Source organism: Cervus canadensis, chromosome 2 (genome assembly GCF_019320065.1).
Source record: "Cervus canadensis isolate Bull #8, Minnesota chromosome 2, ASM1932006v1, whole genome shotgun sequence".
Classification (NCBI taxonomy): domain Eukaryota; kingdom Metazoa; phylum Chordata; class Mammalia; order Artiodactyla; family Cervidae; genus Cervus; species Cervus canadensis.
The window spans coordinates 77835253-77858787 of record NC_057387.1 but is presented as its reverse complement, the minus strand read 5'-3'; the positions used below and the strand labels follow the sequence as shown (position 1 = coordinate 77858787).

Sequence of the window (23535 nt, the reverse complement as noted above, 5' to 3'; positions counted from 1 at the left end):
TTCCCAGGCAAGAATATTGGAGTGGGTTGCCATTTCCTTCTCCAGGGGATCTTCCCAACCGAGGGATTGAACCTCCATCTCCTCCATTAGCGAGTGATTCTTTACCACTGAGCTATCAGGGAAGCCCCAGTATAAGGCCATAGCCAAAGCCAAAGCTGAAGCTCCAATACTTTGACCACCTGGCAAAGAGCTGACTCACTGGGAAAGACCCTGATGTTGGGAAAGATTGAGGTTAGGAGGAGAAGGGGGCAACAGAGAATAGGATGGTTGGATGGTATCACTGACTCAATGGACATGAGTTTGAGCAAACTCCAGAAGATACTGAAGGACAGGGAAGCCTGGCGTGCTGCAGTCCATGGAGTCGCAAAGAGTTGGGTATGACTTAACCTTAGTGACTGAAGAACAAAACGCCGAATACTTGCGGATACTGGGCTTCCCCAGTGGCTTACACTGTAAAGAGTCTGCCTGCAGGGCAGGAGACCCAGGTTCAAGCTCTGGCAAGATCCCCTGGAGAAGGGAATGGCTACGCACTCCAGAATGCTTGCTTAGAGAATTCCATGTATCGAGGAGCCAGGCAGGCTATAGTTGATGGGGTTGCAGAGTCGGACCCGACTGAGCAACTAACACTTTCATGTTCATGGTGTGTGGTTACTTTCACGGATTATAGCGGGATTGGCTTTACAGAATGGCAGGATTCAGAAGGGGTATATGAGGGCATTCCCCGACCAAAGTAAGGGAATGTGGTTATTATTTGCAGGTTTGGGAACACGGCGGTCCAAGCTGCTTGATGGGGAAGGTGTGATGGCTACTGGAGGGCAGAGCTGTTCTTTAGCACCCCCCACAGTTTCTTGAAGATGCCTGGAGTTCAGTACTATTAACTCCATGAAGTGGCTTCCCAGCTTAATACCTACTTCTCTGAAGGCATGCAGCCTGAAGAAAGTAAAGCCCATTGGCTTTCTGGCTCCTCAAGGGCATAGGTCCAGAGGAAGATCTCCAGCTCGTTGGTGAGGACTAGCCATGGGCTGTCCACTGTGTGAAGCGCGCCAGGACGCTCCCCTAACAGGAATCCGTGGACTAAGCAGCCGCTCAGGCCTTGGCCACGATCCCAGGAAAGAAGAGCAAGGGGCTTTCCACCTGCCCCAATCCTCACCCGGACACCAGGCCTCTCGGATTCCAGCGGCTCGTGCTCTGCCTCCGAAGCCCGCCTTCTCCACTCCGCGCCTTTTCCCCGCCCCTCCCCACACGCTCGACGGGCTCGCTCCCGCTCCGGGCACGCGGACGGTGCGCGAGTACGCGGACGCGGAAGGAAGGCCGGCCGGGCTCTCCGCCGCGGGGGCGAGCGCGCAGGCGCCTTCCTGGAACCTGCTGCGGGGCGAATCCCTACGTTCGGAGAGCGGCGGGGTAAGAGGCCCGGTCCCTGGAATTCTGGGGCGCTCGGAGGAAGGGGAAGGGCCTGGGGCTTGGCTGTCTGGCTCCCGGCTCCGCTCCGCTCGAGGGAAGGGAAGCCTCCTCAGTCCCGCCCGCAGGCTAGATTGGGGGTCGGGTGGGGGATGCGGTGATCATGGGGGTGCCCTGGACTGGAAAGCTTGGCACCCTTGTTCCTGCGGTCCTGAGGGTCCGGCTCGCCGGAGAAAGGGGCAGACACACCAAGGAGGGGCCCTTTGGCGAGTTGTGCTCGCCTGGGATAGCACACTCCCTGGCTTTGCTGCTCACCTGGGGGAGGGACCTTTTCGGACCGAAAGGAACAAGTTTGGCCCTGGGACGTGGACGACAGACATTTTTTCTGCCGAGACGCACCCTCTGGGTAAAGTGGGACGGAAGAATTCTTTGCTGCCCGCGAGAATGGGTTAGGAAGCCACTCTACTTTGTTGTACAGAAAGGAAAAATAGTAAAATAAAACAAAAAACAAAAACAACCCTTTTTACTGTTCAAGGAGAACAGATCGGTTAGCAATCTCGTATGATAATATCTTTAACCACAAAGGACTCAGTACAATTAGGTACTTCCCTTCTTCACCCGAAGGTCTCCATTCAGCAAATACTTTGAGTTACCTTCTCTGTGCCAGCCTTGTTCTATGAGCAGGGAACTGGGCAGCAGCTAAGACAGGAGGATCCCTGCTTGCTTGGAGCTTATATTCTAGTTGACAAATAAATGTTATTTCCTTTGTAACTTTTATTATAACATGTACAAGAAAATACTGTCCACAAATCATAAATTGTAACTAATTGATTTACCATTAAGTAAACACATCTTTTAACAACCACTTAAATCAGGACACAACATGTGGGATCTAGTTCCCTGACCAGGGATTGAACCTGGATCACTTGCATCTGGAGTGCAGAGTCTTAGCCACTAGGCCACCAGGGAAGTCCTTGTTTGATCCTTTTAAAGAGTAACTCCTTTCTTAAGAAGAAGCTCATTTAATTTTTGGATAGCTCTAGTTGTTAGAAAAGTTTTCCTAAGATTTAATCTAACACTGGTCATTAGGGTCATCTGGGTCCATCCAGAGCTGATCTGTTATCTGTTGCCTCCCTTTCACTACTCAAGCAGTTTTTTGTTTTTTGTGTTTTTGTTTTTTTTTTTTTTTTTGACGTTTAAGTGCAAAACTTTGAATTTATTATCCCTGTAATGATTTCTGGAGTTAGATTTGGCCCATCATAGATGTTGTCTAAATCTTTTTGGATATGATCCTTTCATCTGTCAGCAGTTCCACCATTGTGCGCTTAACAAACTTGATCAGGGAGGTTCCTGGTGACCTAATGGTTAGGATTTCGGATTGCCCGGGTTCAGTTCCTGGTTGGGGAACTGAGATCCCATAAGCCCTGTGGTGAGGCCAGAAATCAAACAAAAACTTGATCAGCGTATTATTAGTTAAGCATTATTCTTTTTTTAAAGATCGTTATGATTATTAAGGGTAATTGATTGTCTTATTTTTGTTATTTAAATATGATCATCTGGAACTGTGGATAATTCATTTAACTTGGTTGTTTTACTGATTGAAGTTTCCACAATGGAATATCAGTTAAGTTATGGATTTTTAAATCCAGGACTTAGCATTTGTAAAATCAATTTTAAACTTGATATCTCAGCAGAAAATAGAGTGTTGTGTTGCAATTCTGGAATATATAGTGCAACACGTTAAAAAGGGGTTTTTGAGTTAGACTAGAAAAGGATTTGAAAAGTTTATAATGGCCCATAAACTGTGTGAAACCTGGAATCAATGTGAGAAACTGATTTAATTTTATTTTTTCCTCCTCCCTTGCCTCTGTGGTAGAATGTCTTGTGATCAATGAAATGATCAAAGGTGGATGCAGTAAGAGGGAGGAAAGAAAAAGGGAATTTGTATAAATAGAATTTGAATAATACATTCACATAGCCTTATTAAATGCTTCTAGTCATTCTAACTTATTGAGATGCTAGACTTATTAATTCTAGAGTTGTTCCTTGCTATTTTTAAGTAAGAAAAATACTTTTTTTGACCTATAGGTAAAATGTGCCAATTTTCCCCTAAAATTTAGCACTGCATAGCTTGTGGGTTCTTAGTTCACTGACCAGGGTTTGAACTTGTACCCTTGGCAATGAAACCATGGAGCCCTCACCACTAGACCTTGAGGGAATTCCCTGAATTAATTAATTGATTAATCTTTTGAGTATGAAACTGTTTTATTTTCCAATCTAGCAAGTCCTAGTTTTTCTAAATTTCCTTCATTTTATTTTTGGCCTCACCAAATAGCACATGGAATCTTAGTTCCCCAAGGACCAGGGATCAAACTTGAATTCCCTGCATTGGGAGCATGGACTTTTAACCACTGGACCACCAGGGAAGTCCTGAGGAGCTAACCTTTTGAGGTTCATTTCCTGACTGGAGGACTAGGGAATAAGGAACTTGAAATTATCCATTTTCCTTGACTATCCCCTTCCCCTGTTTCTCCATCTTTCTCTTTGGTTTAATGTTTGTTGTTTGGGCACTATGCTCAGCTAAATCTTGGTATCTTTTTTTTTTTTCCCCTGCAGGCTACTTCTTCCTAGAGATAAAAATCAATATTTAACTGGAAACGAAGCATCAATTAAAATCCTCTCAAACTCCTAATTCCAAATAATTGATAATATTTCTCTGATCAAGAAAAGAAGTGATTCACTGCATGTTAAAAGTATTCCTGTGTTAGTATTGCTGTATTTTTTCCCTCTTCCTGAATTCGAAGAAAAAATATGGAGAAATGGTACTTGATGACAGCTGCAGTCTTACTAGGACTAACAGTACGGTGGACAGTTTCTCTTAATTCTTACTCAGGTAACACATTTTTCATTTAATAGGTGAATTTTTTTTGAATCTTTCTTTTGTCTGTTTTTTGAGGTTTTTTGTTTTTGGTAATAGTTTATGGTTTTCTGACCAAGACAGAGAAGAATTTCAGGTTATGTTAGTGTAGTCAAGAAAAGGCTCTTAAAGGTCTAATGCTAATAAATAGAATTTGTGTAAGAGCTAAATAGAAGCACAGGCTTTGTAATATGAGAAAAGAAAGATGTATTCTAACTGGGAAGATGACAAATTGAGAAACAGTTATCTCTTAGCTGTTGAAGAGAGAAATGAGCTAGTACTTCAAAGGGGGAGCGGAATCAAAGAAGGATTTTGTTTGTTTAGGGTAGAGAAGGCTTGTGTATGCATGCTAAGTTGCTTCACTTGTGTCCGCCTCTTTGCTATGCTATAGACTGTAGCCTGCCAGGCTCCTCTGTCCTTAGGATTCTTCAGACAAAGATCCTGGAATAGGTTGCCATGTCCTCCTCCAGGGGATCTTCCCGACCCAGGGATCAAACCCGAATCTGTTGTGTCTCCTGCACTGGCAGGCAGGTTCTTTACCACTAATGCCACCTGGAAAGCTCAGGGTAGAGAAGGATATTACTACCTTGAAAGGAAGAGAGCAGTGGAGAATAAGATTGGGAATGATGTGAGAGAAATGGAGTGGGGGTGAGATTGATGGAGTCTGGTCCTGGTGATTGGGGGTGGGATTAAATTTAACCTTGTGAATATTTATTTGATACCTCTCCTATTCCAGGCACTATGCTAAGGGCTAGAAATTTAAGGTGAATATCTAATACTTAAAGGGGTCTTCATTTTAGTAGATAAGTAGTCACAGTCAGTTCAGTTCAGTTCAGTCGCTCAGTCGTGTCTGACTCTTTGCAACACCATAGTGGACTGCAGCACACCAGGCCTCCCTGTTCATCACCAACTCCCAGAGTTTACTCAAACTCATGTCCATTGAGTTGGTGATACCATCCACACCATCTCATCCTCTGTCGTCCCCTTCTCCTCCTGCCTTCAGTCTTTCGCAACATCAGGGTCTTTTCAGATGAGTCAGTTCTTTGCATCAGGTGGCCAAAGTATTGGAGTTTCAACTTCAGCATCAGTCCCTCCAATGAACACCCAGGACTGATTTCCTTTAGGATGGACTGGTATGATCTCCTTGTAATCCAAGGGACTCTCAAGAGTCTTCGCCAACACCACAGTTCAAAAGCATCAATTCTTTGGCATTCAGCTTTCTTTATAGTCCAACTCTCACATCCATACATGACTACTGAAAAAACTGTAGCCTTGACTAGCTGGACCTTTGTTGGCAAAGAAATGTCTCTGCTTTTTAATATGCTGTCTAGGTTGGTCAAAACTTTCCTTCCAAGAAGCAAGCGTCTTTTAATTTCATGGCTGCAGTCACCATCTGCAGTGATTTTGGAGCCCCCCAAAATAAAGTCTGTCACTGTTTCCACTGTTTCCCCATCTATTTGCCATGAAGTGATGTGACCGGATGCCATGATCTTAGTTTTCTGAATGTTCAGCTTTAAGCCAACTTTTTTCCTCTCCTCTTTCACTTTCATCAAGAGGCTCTTTAGTTCTTCGCTTTCTGCCATAAGGGTGGTGTCCTCTGCATATCTGAGGTTATTGATATTTCTCCCAGCAATCTTGATTCTAGCTTGTGCTTCATCCGGCCCATCATTTCTCATGACGTACTCTGCATATAAGTTAAATAAGCAAGGTGACAATACACAGCCTTGACATACTCCTTTTCCTATTTGGAACCAGTCTGTTGTTCCATATCCAGTTCTAACTGTTGCTTCCTGACCTGCATACAGGTTTCTCAAGAGGCAGGTCAGGCGGTCTGGTATTCCCATCTCTTTAAGAATTTTCCAGTTTATTGTGATCCACACAGTCAAAGGCTTTGGCATAGTCAATAAAGCAGAAGTAGATGTTTTTCTGGAATTCTTTTGCTTTTTCGATGATCCAGCGGATGTTGGCAATTTGGTCTCTGGTTTCTCTGCCTTTTCTAAAACCAGCTTGAACATCTGGAATTTCATGGTTCACGGTGTTGAAGCCTGGCTTAGAGAATTTTGAGTCACAATACAATGTGATAATTAAATGTTGAAATATGTGAGTTTCAGTGTTAACATAGAAAATTATCAGGATGCATTGCAGAAAACTTTTCACAGGATGGCGTATGAATTCAAGGTTTGAAAGATAAGTTGGAATTTGCTACGCAAATAAAATGGGGAACGTATTCTAGACAGTAGAACATGTGCAGAGATATGGTAGGTGGCATGAGAGCATAGTTGTAAGTATTTGGTATTAGATAGCATAAAAAGACGGGAGAAGGCAATGGCACCCCACTCCAGTACTCTTGCCTGGAAAATCCCATGGGCGGAGGAGCTTGGTAGGCTGCAGTCCACTGGGTCGCTAGGAGTCGGACATGATTGAGCAACTTCACTTTCACTTTTCACTTTCATGCATTGGAGAAGGAAATGGCAACCCACTCCAGTGTTCTTGCCTGGAGAATCCCAGGGATGGGGGAGCCTGGTGGGCTGCCGTCTATGGGGTCACACAGAGTTGGAGACAACTGAAGTGACTTAGTAGCAGCAGCAGCAGCATAAAAAGAAGGAAAGAAAGGATAATGAGGCATGGCTGGAGATTTGGCTATGTAGTTAGCTGTGTTTTAGAAAAATAACTTATTTTTTTACTATTTTATTATTGTTATGAAAAATGATTGTAGGAAGAAAGTTGGATAAAGAGACAAATGAGACAATCATAATAATAGAGGTAGGAGTTACTATTTTATAAGTATTTACCAAATGCTAGACATCGAGTACTTTCCTTAATATCACAACCACTGAAGATAGGTATTATTTCTAATTTAGAAATGTAAAATGAGACAACTGATAAATGACAACTGGAACTCAAATATATTTTATTCCAGAGTCAGTGCTTTGACTCTGCTCTGTGGGGTCTTAGTTCCCTAATACCAGGTATTGAATCTGAGCCACAGCAGTAAAAGTGCCAAGTCTTAATCACTGGACCATCAGGGAATTACCCATATATGTCTTTTTTAAAAATCAGATTGTTAAATTCCTGGATTTTAATTGGGAGTTATATACTATACCATTGATTAATTTGGGTGAATTGGCAATCATTAACATAGTAAGGCTTCTAATTCATTAAGATGGTTTATTTCTCCATTTATTTAAATCTTTAATGTTTTTCAACAAAATTTTATAGTTTTCTACATGAAAGTTTTACTCATCTTTTCTTAGGTGTATTGCTAGATATCTTATATATTTTTTCCCTCCCCATTGTAGATGGTATCTTTTTAAAAATTGCTTATCTAAATGTTTGTTCCAGAGGAATGAAAATGTGGTTGAGTTGCTAATATTTGGCAACCTTCCAAAAATTATAATTTACCTGAAGTATGTTTTGAAGTGAAGTGAAAGTTGCTCAGTCATGTCTGACTCTTTGTGACCCTGTGGACTATACAGTCCATGGAATTCTCTAAGCCAGAATGCTGGAGTGGGTAGCCTTTCCCTTCTCCAGGGGGTCTTCCCAACCTGGGGATCAAAGCCAGGCCTCCCACATTGCAGGCACATTCTTTACCTGCTGAGCCACAAGGGAGGCCCATGTTTTGAAACTTCTGTGTAAGAAAAAGTGGTCTGTGTATTAGAGTTTTATTTCCTCTTTTTTACTCCCTATCCTTTTTCTTGTCTTCTTAATTCTAGTACTTTATTACAGTGTTGACTAGAAGTAATGATTCAGGCATCTTTAGCTTGTTCTTTATTTTAACAGGTGTGCTTTTAATTTATCATTGAGTATGTTTTTGTTCTTTCTAGCATTGAACCAACCTTGCATTCCTGACATAACTCTATTTGTGATATAGTACCTTTTTTAAAAAGTATACTTTTTTAAATAGTATATTGCAGATCGGCTTATTAATTATTTATGATTTTATCATTTTTATCATCCATGCTCACAAATAAAATTGGCTTGCAGTTTTACTTTTTGAAATTCCTTTGTCAAATTTGTTATCAACGATATGTTAGCCACATAAAATGAATTAGGGAGTATACCCTGTTTTCCTACAATCTGGAATAGTATTCAGAATTGAAATTGTTTGTGATTCATTTATTATTTTTTTGGTTGTGCCATGTGACTTGTAGGATCCTAGTTTCCTGACCAGGGGTTGAACCTGTGCCCCTCTGCAGTGGAAGCGCAGTCCTGTGGAAACACCAGGGAAGTCCCATGGAATTGTTTGTAGTTTAAATGCTTGGTTAGAACTTGGCTAACAAAATTATTTGGGTCTAAAATTCTCTTTGTGGGAAAATATTCAGTGATTTAAATTCCTTAATGATTATAGAACATTTGGGCTTTCTGTTTGCTCTTGATTTATTTTATAATTTATATTTTTCTAGGAATTTGCCCATTTCAACTGAGTTTTAAAATGTATTGTGAAAGTCGCTCAGTCGTGTCTGATTCTTTGCGACCCCATGGACTATAACAGTCCATGGAATTCTCTAAGCCAGAGTACTGGAGTGGATAGCCTTTCCCTTTTTCAGGGGATCTTCCCAATCCAGGGATTGAACTCAGGTCTCCCGCATAGCAGGTGATTCTTTACCAGCTGAGCCACAAGGGAAGCCCAAGAATACTGGAGTGGGTAGCCTGTTCCTTCTCCAGGGGATCTTCCCGACCTAGGAATCGAACTGGGGTCTCCTGCATTGTAGGTGGATTCTTTACCAACTGAGCTATCAGGGAAGCACCAAAATGTGTTGTTGGGGAGGGATAAATTGGGAGACTGGGGTTGACATATACACTCTACTATATATAAAAGAGAGAACTATTGAGGACCTACTGTATAGCTTAGGTAACTCTATTCAATACTCTGTCATAACCTATATGGAAAAAGAATCTAAAAAAGAGTGGGTATTTATATATATGTACATATATATGGATATATATATATGTATAACTGACTCACTGTCCTATACAACAGAAAGTAACACAACACGGTAAATCAACTATATGCTAATAAAAATTAAAATGTATTGACATAAATGACCATGTTTTCTTACCTTTTATATCTTTGCTGTATAACTAGTTATGGTTCCTTTTTCATTTCAGATATGGTTTATGTTGATTCATTTTTAAAAATCAGCCTTACTAGACATTGATTGATTTTATTAGTGTTTTCAAAAAATTAATTTGAGCTTTCCTTATCCTCTCTGTAGTATGCTTGGCTTTATTCTTACGTTTGCTGTTCAGCAGATGCTTTAGCTTATTAAGTTTCAGTCATTTCTTTCTAATTAAGTCATTTAGGCTATACATTTTCTTTCAAGTACCACCCTACAGGTAATATTTTTTATTATCTTCTATTGTGATTCTGCTTTGACTCATGAATAATTTGAAAGTATATTTAAAAATTTTTAAATATTTAGGCTTTAACAATGATCTCTTTGCTATTTTAAATTTAATTGTATAGTAGAAAATAACAACAGAAAGTCTTTATGTATGAGACTAATTCTTTGAAATGTGTTGAAATTTAGGCTAGTATGTGATCAATTTTTTGAAATGTTGTGTGTGTGCTTAATATGTATATATTCTCCAGTTCAATAATCTGCATATACCCATTTACTCAATATCAATTGTTTTGATGCAGTTTTTTTATATTCTTACTGATTCTTGCCAAATTGATCTACAAGTTATTGAGAGAGTGGCAGTTTCTTTTTGTAGTTTTGTCAATTTCCTTTTGAATATTTTGAATCCGTATAATTAGGTGATTTAGAATTTTTTTCCTTGTGAGTTGAATTTTACATCACTTTCATGTCCTTGTTTATTTACAGTAATGCTTTTGTCTTAAAGTCTGTTTTCTCTAAAATTAATACTGCTTTACTAGTTTTCTTTAGCTTATTTTTTGCTTGATATATCTTTTTCTATTTTTTTACCCTCTACCTCTGAATCCCTGTGATTCAAATCTGTCTAACCAATTCCCCTCCCTAATTCCATTTTGTCTCTCTTCCTGACTTGGAGGCTATACTTTATTTTGTCCTTTCAGAACTTACTTGATATTTTTCGTATACATATTTAGCTTAACAAAATCTGTAATGCTGTCTTGAACAAGGCTCGGGCCTTAGAAACGTTTTTAACTATAGTTACAAATCTTTACTTCCTGCCTCAAATTAAAATGGTATGATTGCCTAAGATTTTATTTCTTTCATGATTTTAGGTGTTAGTCACTGTTGTTTTATATAATTAATATTTACTTAGGTTTGTCTTCATTTTCTTTGTCCATCTTACATAGTACATCTTTCTTTGAGATCCTTTTCTTTCTTCCTGAAGTACATCTTCGGAAGAGTTTGAGTCTGTTGTTGGCAAACTCCATTTTTTTTTTTTTAAAATTTTATTTATTTATTTATCTATTTGTTTGCAAACTCCATTTTTGACTGAAAATGCCTTTATTTTTCTCTTTGTTGTGAAGTTTTTATGGGTATTGCATTCTGTATTGATTATTTTCTCTTAATATCAATACTTCAAAAATCTTCTTTTATTGTTTTCTAGTTTCTGTTGCTGATGTTCAGACATCAGCTGTCATTTTAATTGTCTTTCCTTAGTTGATGATATCTTTTCTCTCTTGCTGCAGTTGCACTGTGGTATATCTCCATGTGAATATTAAAAAATTTATCCTCTTAGGATTTTTGATTTCTGTCTCTAGGGAGTGGTACCTTCTGTTTCTTTAGAAAACGCTCAGCCATTGTCCCTTCTCATTCTTTTTCTTTCTTGTAGAACTCTGGTAGAAATAGGTTGTATCTTTGTTTTTTTAATCCTTCAACAGATATGTGTTGGACACTCTGTGCCAAGTGTAGGTGGTATAACAGAGAATAATTTTGTTATCTCTTCAAATACTACTTCTCTCTCATTTCTAATCTCCTTGTGCAAAGTCTTATTAGATATATGTTGGGTCTTTTCATTCTTTCCTCTACTTTATAATTGCTTTTATTTTGCATCTGATAGTTTCTTCATACTGCTTTCTTTACAATCATCAGATCTGTCTTCCTGTTCATTACTTTTCTAATTGTGTTTGATCTGTTTTTTTACTTGTCTATTGAGTTTTCAGATTTCAGCTATTATGTTTTTAATTTCCACAACTTCTGCTTGTTTCCTATTTGGATCTTCTTGATCTTTCTGATCATCTCTTGTTCTTCAGCATACTCTCAGTGTGTTCTGTTTTGTCTTTAAATATACTAACCATGCTTATTTTATATTACCTATCAGAAAATTCTGATATCTGACATCTGATTTCATAGTTTGTTTCTGATGAGTCTTGTTCACAGTATTTTGTTTCTTCATGAGGTTAGTGATTTTTTAAAATTGTGAGCTCATATTACCTAGTACTTATATCTTGTGGAAATTCTTTGAGGCCTGAGTTTACTGTGTATTTTTTCACAGAGGGTTTGTGTTGCCTCCTGCCAGGTACCTGGGCACATTTAACAAAAGTCAGACCAGATTCTCATCTCAAGATTTCTTTAGCATATACTTCACATGAATTCAGGTCCCAAACAGGGTGAGTGTTGGCATGTGGTTAGGAATTTTGGGGAGGCCTCTTTTTTCATGTACTACTGAGAGCCAACCTATAGATAAATATTATCTTCACCATCTCGTCAAAGGTTTTGTGCTTACCCTAGTAGAGATTTTTTCTGACACTGAATTCCTGTCTGTTCAAATACAAAGCTTTGCCTCCTTACTCATGGTATTGAGCTGGTCAGTACCTTGTGTAGCAGCCACTTAAAGATCTTTGGATACCCTCAGGACAAATGCTTACTCTTCTGGGTCTACCTTTTTATTTGTTTGTTTGTTTCTGGACTCTAAAGAATTCTCTTATTTTGCTGCTAATTCAGCCATACATTAAAATTGTATATGTATAACATATAAAATAAATACTTAAAAAATATGTACTTTTCCTGTACTTAAGGTGCTTTTCTGACTTTCTATGTCTTCCATGTTGCAGGAAACTAGTTTCATCTGGATTTTTTAAAGAACCACAGGTTATTTTGATGTTTACAAAAGGTTGATACAGATGATGGTTGAAGCCACAGAGTTGGGAGTGTGTGTATTGTGAAAACAGATTTAACCACTGAGAAAACAGATTTAACCGTGGAGAAGGGGGGAATGATTAAGGGTGACTGAGAAGAAACGATGTAGGATTAGAGCCTAGAGGAGTTACTATCCTGGAAGCCAGGAAATCAGGGAATTTTAAGAAATAAGGACTAGCTAACTGTCAAATTCTTGACATGTCAAATAGAATGAAAATTTAAAATAGAGGATCACTAGGAGGCCATTGTGAGCCTCCTAATTATCAGACCATAAATGACTAAGTGGGAATTAATAAGTAGACTTAGCAGCTTTTAGGAACTTTGTTAGTGAATGGAAGGAGGGAGTTACTTGGTAGCTGGAATGGGTTATGGAGGGCTAAGGAAAAACCCAATTAAAAGTTGTCTTTGGAAATATGTAAGACAAATATCATGTGATATCATATATATGTGGAATCAAAATGAACTTATTTAAAAACTCAGACTTGCAGACACAGAAAACAAATTTACAGTTACCAAAGGGGAAAGGGTGGGAGGGATACTCAAAAGATTGGGAATAACATATATATACTACTATATATAAAATAGATAATCAATAAGGACATACTTTATAGCACAGGAAATTATATTCAATATCTTGAATAATCTATAAGGGAAAAGAATCTGAAAAAATAGATATACATGTATGTTTAACTGAATCTCTTTGTTGTACACCTGAAACTAACACAACATTGTAAATCAACTATACTTCAAAAAAAGTTAAACCTTCCTCTTCAGCTGTCTTCTAAGAAAGTCAACAGGACAAGAGTACTTTTGGATTACTCTGTAAGAAGAGTATTGTTACTGTACATGGAAATATTTGTAGCATCTTTTGTAGGTGGTTGTTACATTTTTTTTTTTTATCATTTTTCAGATGAGAAAAATAGAAATGCCAAAATGGTTATTCTGTCAGAGTTCCCAACTCTGTGGTAAAGAGTGTTAACACCATTCGCATGTGACAAACTTCTGTATCATAGGAGATTGGGAGGATTACTTTTCCTTCTATAATTGAAATACTTTTTTGATTATAGTTTGCTTTTAACATGCTTATTTTAGTTTGCTTTTCGTTTTGCTTAAGATCGTAATTAGGAAACACTGGAGTGAGGAAGCTCAGGTGAGCTTGCTTAGTATTAGTCCATTATTTCTTCTTTGGAGATGCACATACTGTATAGTTTCTCTCTGCTTACCCATTGTTATTTGTAATGTTTCTTCTCACTTACTGGGAGCATATAAAAGGGGAATTATTAGGGAAAATTTTAGCCGTATTCTCTTCTCTTAGAATATTTAAAATTTCAATGTAAAGGCAATTAGTACATATTGTTATCAAAGAAACTACTTGTTTTTTAAATTCTAACATAATTCTGAACAATTCAGCAATTAATAAAACAAACATTTAAATGGCGCTTAAGCTCATTTTCCTAAGAATGAGACAAAATTGGAGCTTTGTAAATGTACATTAATATGTTTTCTTTATGTAATTCTGAATCTCATGTAAATGAATTTGTAGAATTAATCACAGTAGAAGGAATCCTTTTTGCCCTTCCCAAGTGAAGCTCCCTTAGGTGCAGTTGGGTTGTCCTTCTGGGTTGCTTTAAGGGCACTTTAGCAGTTTTAAAAACTTAAGTACTAATTTCATAGCCAGTGTCAGCTGAATTTATTGAAGTAGGTCAGACTCTGGATAGAAACTTGTTTCTCAACCCTAAAGAGAGTCATTATCCATTCTTCTATTTGTTAGAGAATGGTAATAAATTCCTCCACATTGACCACAAGTCTAGAGCAATTTAAGAAAATCTAGATAGTTGGATTTTTTCAGGTATAGAAAATTACTTAAGGTGCTGTATGACTTTTATTATCCCAGTAGACCAAAAAACAAAGAAAAACAAAAGAAACAATAAATATCAATTCCTATCTTCCCATAGACAGTAGCTGTATGCTTAAAAAGAGAAACATACCCACCAGCGTACATACGTACATCTGTAAAATGCACATGCAAGGATGCAATTAATTCATTGGGGAATTATTTTCCTCTTTTTAAAAAATTGTAGGTTAATTTCCCATTCTGTTCAGTTAACGGAGCAAGTTTTAATTGAAAGTATATACTGTATGTCTCAAAATATGTTTCCTTTGAACTCTGGAAAAAGCACATTCTGTGTCCATTGGCTAAAATTCTCACTTGGGTCGCTATTAGAAAATAGTATAATCATGTGACAAAATATATGATACTGAAAACATAAATATCATGAGAAGTCAATTTTTTTCGTTTTTAAAAACCTGCTTTACTTACCTATTTTGATTTCTGCTTTTTTAATATGCTGTTCGTTAAACAAAAGGAGATACTGCTTTGAGATACTGTGGTAACAGGTTTTTAATTCACTAAACAATTGATAGACTTCGTTTGGTGTTTATTTTTTGTAATGTCTCTTGTCTTCTATTTCTTACTCAAGTCATGATTTTATATGTATTCAAATCATTTATTCTTTGACAAGGACTCAGGCACTGAGATTAAACGGCCATGAGTTTGAGTGTTACTGTGTCTTACTGACTGTGTGACGCTGCACAAGTTATTTAAATTTCAGAGTTTTAGTCTCCTCATCAGTAAAATGCTGATAAAATCATAGGTTGAGGATCAAATGAGTTACATCTAAAGTTCTTGGCACTTTATTTTGCTCTTAAGTACTTAAAAATGTTTTCACTACTGAAGTTGCTAATAATTCTTTTCTGTAATCACACTGAGAATCCCTGGCCTCATGTAAGGAAAATAAGTATTTCACCACTTGTTTGAATAATAAAATAATAATATAGAGGTTTGATGAGTAATGCTTAAAATATATTGTTGTTGTTCAGTCACCAAATCATGTCCAACTCTGCGACCCCAAGGACTGCAGCACACCAGGCTTCCCTGTCCTTTACTCTGTCCTGGAGTTTGCTCAGATTCATGTCTATTGAGTCAGTGATGCTATCTAACCATATTATATATCTATATAAGTATGATGTCTATAGTTTGCCCTTCTGAGAAGTCAATAATTAATGATCAGCATGCTTTTAATTTATAAAGGAAGGTTTTGTGGCGAATTTGGCAGTTGAGATGGTTGCTAAACGTTGGATGTGAGTTGATACAAGAGTTTATATGAATAGGGAGAGGGAGTAAGCAGCATGAACAGAGGCTTGGAATTTCAAAGTGTCAGATTGTAACTGAAAGATGTTTTGAGGCAGGAACCAATACATGGGCGTTGTGTTAAAGTAGCCTTGGCAAAATTATTGGTCTGCCGTCACAGACTGCTTAGCGTTGCACGTTTAGTAAGTGGAAAACCAGAGACTCAAAAATTCAGATCTTTTTTAACTTAAAATCCTTGTTATATCATATTGATAATATTGACATCCTTGCTACATCATCATTCACAGAGAATCTGCTAGGTGCAATTACATTCTGAGAAAGCAAAAATGAACAAGACATAGTACTTTCCAAGAGAGAGACAGGGGTAGGTTTTTGTGTGTGTATCCATATGTCTGTACTATGGGCAATTCTTCGTGGCAGTCACTCATGTGTATACTCTTTGGAGATGTTAATCTGCTTTCCCCATGATTATCTCACATAGGGTGTATCTCCTTGGTGGAGATGCTAGCATTTAGGGAATAGTGGTATAATACGGCTATTAAAATGCAAAAAATCTACTTAATGTTGTGTTTCAAATCTAGAGAACATCTGGGTTAGAGTAAAAAGTGATAATATGTCATTCACCAATGTGGTACACCTTCCAATGGATTAATGAATGTATGACTACATGTGATTTTTTTCCTTGCTGATTGAGAATCTTTGTCTGTACTGTACCTATTCGGGCTTTCTCACAAAATTTTGTAATCAACTGCTAGCTAAATAGTGGTTGTTTGCTATTTACTAAGTGGAATTACCTTTAGGTCATGTAAAATGATTTAAGGTTAACAACCTAGTTGTTGAGGCAACAACTTAACCAAGTTGTGAGGCAATACACAGTAGGAGCTAGGAAAAAAATTACGGAGCCGGTCTGCCTGGGTTCCAGTCCAGACTCTGCTACTCATTACCTCGGTGACCCTTGTTTCCAGTTTGCCAGCTATAAACTGGGGATGATAATAATCCCTACTTCATTGTTGTATTTGGCATGTGGTAGACCCTGTCTATTGTTAGTTATTAAAGATCCACTATCCCTTATTTGCAATTTAGAAGTAAACTATAAACTGGCAGTTTTTAATATAATTCATTTGACATCAAACCCTGACCTAATCAATGTCTTTGGTTTTTGGTTCTATACTTGACCTTAAGTTATTTATAGTTAGTTTGTAAAAGCTCTTTGTAAAATATAAACATATGTTATTACAATTGTTTTATGATACTTATTGGACAGTATAGTTTACAGTGTTTCTCATGAAGTAAAAATAAACTTGGATATCTTGTGATTAGTATTATCAACTAGTTAATTAAAAGCCAAGGAAAGGATTTCCCCTGGTGGTCTAGTGGTCAAGACTGGGTGCTTCTAGTGCATAGGGTGCGGGTTCCATCCCTGGTCAGAGAACTAAGATCCAACATGCTGCATGGCATGGCCAAAAAAAAAGAAACTTAGTTAGTGTTAATATTTATTGAGTGTTTATGTGTACCAGGTACTACACAGAGCATTTGATGTTCATTATCTTCTTTATTCCAACAGTCCTTTAGGTGTGATAGTATTGATTCTGTTTTTAATGTGCTGAGGCTGAGAGAGCGAAGGTCATTTGCTCAGGGTCACAGTGTCACTCAGTGTGCTAGCAGGGCTAGAATTCAGACCTCATCTCTGACCTTTGAAGTCACTTCTGTGTCCTTTTCTTCCATCTGTACTATCTTTATAGTTTAGAAAATTTTCATGAGGAAATAAAGTCACTAGTATACTAAAGTATACTATATATACTAAAGTATATATATATATTTTAAGATTCTTTGCTTTATAGAATTTTTTGCCATTTAAGAAAAATACTGAGTCAGTGAAGTGGAGTTAACAAAATTCCAATTTACATGCAACTTTGGGAAATTTATATTGATTGTGTTAAGGGAGGTACTTATATACTCTAAATAGTGGGGAGGGGAGTTGAAAATAAACAAAAATTGGCTTTCTTTTAAACAGAAAATGCTAATTTAAAGAGCTTATGTAGCTGACAGTGGGACAGGAAGTTCTGTCTTGTTTATTAGGGCGGAGGAAGGCAGTGGCGCTCACACGGTGAGTGCCCTGCAGTGAACATCTACTGGTCCCCACTCAGCTTCATGCGCTCCCCTAACATTATCCCAGTTGTCACCTCAGTATCTGCCCTTCCTCATTCCTTGAATGTGATTGCCGTAAGACAATGATAAATAAAGTATAAATTTATTTTGCTTTTTTTTTCCTTATTATTTTAGGTGCTGGAAAGCCCCCTATGTTTGGTGATTATGAAGCCCAGAGACACTGGCAAGAGATTACTTTTAATTTACCCATCAGACAATGGTATGGATAATTTTAACTTGATTTTATTGTTTTATCAGTCAGTTAATGTAGATTATTTGAAGTTACTTAAAAGGAAAATACACTGTTTCTTCATCTTTAGCATCCTCTCTTCCTATTTATTGAAGTCACATATGTTACCCTGTATATTGTCAGCTCATTTTGAAATTTTATCCTCCTGAAAGTTACCATATACTCAGCTACCAGCTGGAATATGATACTAAACTAGAACTTTAAGGATAGGACACTGTATGCCATGAAAGCTCCTCAGGATATAAACTGTGAAAGTTTATGGACTAAGAATATTTCTTTTGGTGGTTTCTCAAAGTTTCTTTGTTAGGAACGTATGAGATGTAAAAAGGCAGTAGCTTAGTGATGAAGAGTGTAGATGTTCGAGTCAGACTGCCTGTGTATGTGTGTGTATTAGTGTTCAGATGGAGACTGTATTCTTTACTGGCAGTGTGAGCTTTGGCAAGTTATTTAACTGTCTCTGCCACAGTTTTATCACTCATAGAATAGAATAATAGAATACATATTTCACTGGGTTATTGTGAAGATTGAATAAAATGATTCACTTAAAGCACTTACACCAGTACCTGAAGTGTAATGAGCTCTCAATAAATGTTAGCTGTAGTTATGTCTTCAAAAAATCCGGGCATTGCCATTTTTGTTGAACATGTTCTGATGATTGATGACAGTATTCTTTTTTACTTATTATGTGCCTGGTAGATTATTTGATTAAACCTGGTTATACAGACTGTTTATATCATTCTCTTGATTGCTTTAGTCACTGCTTTTATTTAACTCCTTATGAAAGAGAGTTATATATAAGAACTGCACATTGAACTCTCTATTAATAGGTTGGCTCTATCTACTCCAAATTTGGAGAATTTATAATACAGATCAGCTAAATATTTGATATTCTTTTTTTTTTTTGATAGATGTGTGCATATTTGTTTTTTGGTTATTTTTGACCTCACTGCACAGCTTGTAGGATCTTAGTTCCCTGGGCAGGGATTGAATCAGAGGCCATGGCAGTGAAAGCACCAGGTTCCAATGCTTAAATGGTGTGATTTCTTTTTTTTTGTAGTTTGAAGTTTATTGTTAAATCATTCCTAATGACTATCATTGAAAAAGATATATCTCAATGGCACAGTTTACAAAACAGAAAATATATACTTGGGACAGGTTCACTATTTTCAAAAGTGGATATAAATCTGTATTGGAAATAACATTTCTAATATTTTGAATTGTCTAATTTTGTCAAATTTTATTAGTTTGCCATTTTTGTTACCTAGTAATGTGACTGAAGAATGGTTTATTATTTTTTTAACTTCACTTTTCCAAGTGTGAAGTCTTTCTGTCTTCATCTAGAAAGTTATAGTCAAAACTTTCAAGTGATATAGTTGTCTGAAATATGAAATCAGAATCTATCAGGTAAAGTTTTAAAATGTCAGTTTTATAATTCTAAATTTTAAAACTTGATTTATTCCATTTCATTATACATAGTTGAAAGTTATAGAGGAAAACAACTTTTTTCTTTAAATGACAATTTTTATAATTTTTATAAACCCCAAGATCACATGGCTGCCAAGGCTACCAGCACTGTGACTTTGTACAACCAGGCAGGAATAATAGGAATATCTTTATTCTTTATGTCTCTTTTTGTTGTGGAGCAAAATCTTTTCCACCCTTAAAGCAATCATTAATAGAAATGCCTGGCTCAGTGCAGGCATGGTTTATCACCTGGGGTAGGAGAAGGGTCCACCTACCCTGAGTATGTTGCTTTTTAAAACAACATCACAGTTTTATAAGTGAGGAATTGTGGGAATCACTGTTTATTTCAGCATTGTTATAACTATGAGAAGCCTAAATATATTTTGGTAGGGGAATGATTAATTAAAGTACATTTCTCCTATATGCATGTGTACATGTTTTTTCTAGGTAGATTCCTAGAAGTGGAATCTCTAAAGTAGCCAGTTATAATGGATACCAATACCAGCATATCTCTTACTCTTACCAATAATAACACCAGACTTCTAAAATTTCCATTTCCTTGAGTACTTGTGATGTTGAGTTTCCTTTGTGTCTGACTCTTTGTGACCCCGTGGACTATAGCCCACCAGGCTCATCTGTTCATGGAATTTTCCAGGCAGGAATACTGGAGTGGGTTGCCATTTCCTGCTCCAGGGGATCTTCCCAACCCAGGGATCAAACCCACGTCTCTTGTGTCTCTGCATTGACAGGCAGATTCTTTGCCATTGTGTTAACCTGGGAAGCCCCTGGTGTATTTACTGATCATCAAATTTTTCTAAAATTTGCATATTTGTATATTTCTCCCATGTTACTGATGAACTGCTGATCTTTTTTGTAATGATTTGTGTGATTTTAAGATAAAAAATTACATTAACTTTCTCTGCTGTGTAACAAATGACCACAAAACTAGTAATTACTTAAACACACATTTATTTTTTATTTTCGGCTGCCCTGGGTTCCTCATTGCTGTGCCTGGGCTTTCTCTAGTTGTGGCGAGTGGGAGCTACTGCCCAGTTGTGGTGCTAAGCTTCTCATTGCTGTGATTTCTCTTGTTGAGGAACGTGGGCTCTAGGTGCGCAGGCTTCAGTAGTTGTGGTTCACAGGCTCAATTGCCCCACAGCATGTGGAATCTTCTTGGACCAGGGATCGAACCTGTGTCCCCTCCATTGACAGGAGGATTCTTAACTACTGTACCTCCAGGGAAATCCAAAACACACATTTATTATGGAAGTCCAGGGACAGCTTATTTCAGTATTATGATCAGAGTCTCTGGAGGGTGCAATCCAGTTGTCATCTGAGACTGCAGTCTTATCTGAGGCACAGCTGGGGAAAGAACCATTTCCAAGTTCCCTCAAGTTATTGGCAGAATTAATTTCTTTGCAGTTATAAAACTAAGGGCTTTGGTTTCTTGGAAGCTGCCTTTATCTTCTGGAGTCTCCCTGCAGTTTCTTGCTGTGTGGCTTCTCCATTATGCCCATTTACTGAAATGTGACAGTTTTCTTCTTCCAAGTCAGTGAAAGGGAGTACTCTGTAGCTTAGCCAGCAAGATGGAATCTTACATATATGTAAAACATAAGCATAAGAATGATTGTCCTATCACTTTTTTTGTACTTGTTGTTTATTAGCAAGTCACATGTCTTATCCACACTCAAGGGGAGAGAATTGATTGTACACACGCATGGCAGGAATACCAGGAGATGGGTTCATAGGGATGACTTTAAAGTCTGTCTGCCGTAGTATTTGGCAGTGTATAATAGTATTCTGCATTTTAATCATTTGTTTTGGTGTGTGTGTGTATGTATAAAATAAATTTCTTTCTGTTCTTATCTTTGAATTTTTCTTAAGGTGTTTAAACATTTGATATATAGACATTCTTTGAACTGTTCTTGAAAATTCTTTAAGTTTGGAACTGTTTTAAAATAGAATATATTTTTGTACAAAGCAAAAATATCCATGATGTATTAGAAAAAATTACATTTTGAAGTTAATGATAACACACTTGGACTAATTTTGTAGTTTGTTGTGGCAGCTAGTTTTTTTTCTGATAAAACATCTACTGAGATTACATGGGAATTTGGTGGGAAAGGACATTCCAATGGTATTTATCCAACTTTTCAGGTGGATCTAAGACACATAAAGCAGGAGAATTAACTATTTGCTTTGTTTCTACAGGTAGATTTTGAAGCTTTACTTGAAACACTTTTAAGCTATCTTCTTCCATGAATTTCTCTCTTCTTCCTTATGCATTTCCATAAAGATAAGTAGCACAGTTGTTAGCTCTATTCCTTCTTCCCAGTCCAACCAGTGGTTTTACTGTTAGTGTATCTTTGCATGCTTACCATCCATGCCTCCTTTGTTATCTCCAGTGGATCTCAATGTTAAACTAAATGAAAAATAGCTTTTGCCTTAGAAGAAGCTGAAAAACAAATCAAATTGTATTGTTCAAAATGTGATTTTTGAATTACTTGATGCTTTTCCACTACTGTATCCATCCCAGTGGTTTTGTAGCTAATGACCAATTAGAACTACTATTGGACACTCACTTTGTGTCAGGCAGTTGTCTAACAGTTTTACATGTTTAATTTAGTCCTTCAACAACTCTGTGGGGTAAATACAATAAAACCTTGTGCTAATGCACCCTGTCATTACGTGAATTTGAAAATAACACAGTTTGGTACCTGTGTTCAGGTGACCCTCTTTAGAGAAGTGGGTCCTCTGGTCTCCACTATTGGCCTGGCCCGGCTTCCCAGTTTCAAGCTGTTGAAAAGGACTCCAACTTACATGGAGTTTCTTGGGTTCATTGTATGTTGGTTTTGAGTTCCAGCCAGATAGAAACCCAGGATTGTTCACATGGATGTTGCTGCTGGGGTAGATAATTGTCTCCAGATGGTACCATGCTGTACTGTGCCCATGGCTGCCTAGCATGCCTTGATCATTTTATTAATCCTCATTCCCTACATACAAACCTACATATTGTGTATCAGACACTAAGAAAAGTAGACTTTTTGAAGATGAATCCAGTTGATCCTTGAACAACATGGGTTTGAACTGTGCAGATCTGTTTATACATGGATTTCTTTCAATAGTAAATACTGTACTACAGAATCCATGGTTGGTTGAATCCAAGGTTGTGGAACCTAGATCCAGAGAAATCTTGGAGAGAGATAGCTGACTGTAAATTATACTTGGATTTTCAACTTCATGGAGAGTCAGTGCCCCTAATCCATATGTTGTTCAGGGTCAACTGTAGTAGGTTAATTAACTGGATCATGATAAATGCCAACTTAAAAATTTTTTCTTCAGTCTCAGAGTAAGGGACTGTGATGTCAAAAAATTGTGACCCATTTGAAACAGGCTTTTTTTTTTTTTTTTTTTTTTTTTTTTTTTCATACTGTTCATGGGGTTCTCAAGGCAAGACTACTGAAGTGATTTGCTATTCCCTTCTCCAGCGGACCACGTTTTGTCAGAACTCTCCACCATGACCCGTCCGTCTTGGGTGGCCCTACAGAGATCAAATTGCCAACACCTATTGGATCATTGAAAAAGCAAGAGAGTTCCAGAAAAACATCTACTTCTGCTTTATTGACTATGCCAAAGCCTTTGATTGTGTGGACCACAACAAACTATGGAAAATTCTTAAAGAGATGGGAATACTAGACCACCTGACCTGCCTCTTGAGAAATCTGTATGCAGGTCAGGAAGCAACAGTTAGAACCGGACATGTAACGACAGACTGGTTCCAAATAGGGAAAGGAGTATGTCAAGGCTGTGTATTGTCACCCTGCTTATTTAACTTATATGCAGAGTACATCATGAGAAATGCTGGGCTGGATGAAGCACAAGCTGGAATCAAGATTGCTGGGAGAAATATCAATAACCTCAGATATACAGATGACACCACCCTTATGGCAGAAAGTAAAGAAGAACTAAAGAGCCTCTTGATGAAAGTGAAAGAGGAGAGTCAAAAAGTTGGCTTAAAGCTGAACATTCAGAAAACTAAGATCGTGGCATCTGGTCCCATCACTTCATGGGAAATAGATGGGGAAACAGTGACAGACTTTATTTTTGGGGGCTCCAAAATCACTGCAGAGTG

General features: G+C 37.5%; 1 protein-coding gene and 1 non-coding gene across 2 annotated transcripts in view; one reads left to right on the top strand and one right to left on the bottom strand.

The window, feature by feature from the left end:
• The first annotated feature begins 1284 nt into the window (after positions 1 to 1284).
• ALG6 (ALG6 alpha-1,3-glucosyltransferase) overlaps positions 1285 to 23535 on the top strand; it is a 52781-nt gene continuing 30530 nt past the window's right edge. The window contains exons 1-3 of the mRNA XM_043461098.1: positions 1285 to 1401; positions 4015 to 4291; positions 17825 to 17909. Of these exons, the coding sequence (XP_043317033.1) occupies positions 4210 to 4291; positions 17825 to 17909 (167 nt within the window). The 5' untranslated portion in view covers positions 1285 to 1401; positions 4015 to 4209. The remainder of the gene's footprint in view (positions 1402 to 4014; positions 4292 to 17824; positions 17910 to 23535) is intronic.
• Positions 2295 to 2367, bottom strand: TRNAW-CCA. Its single transcript has one exon. It is a non-coding gene; the product is annotated as a tRNA-Trp (tRNA).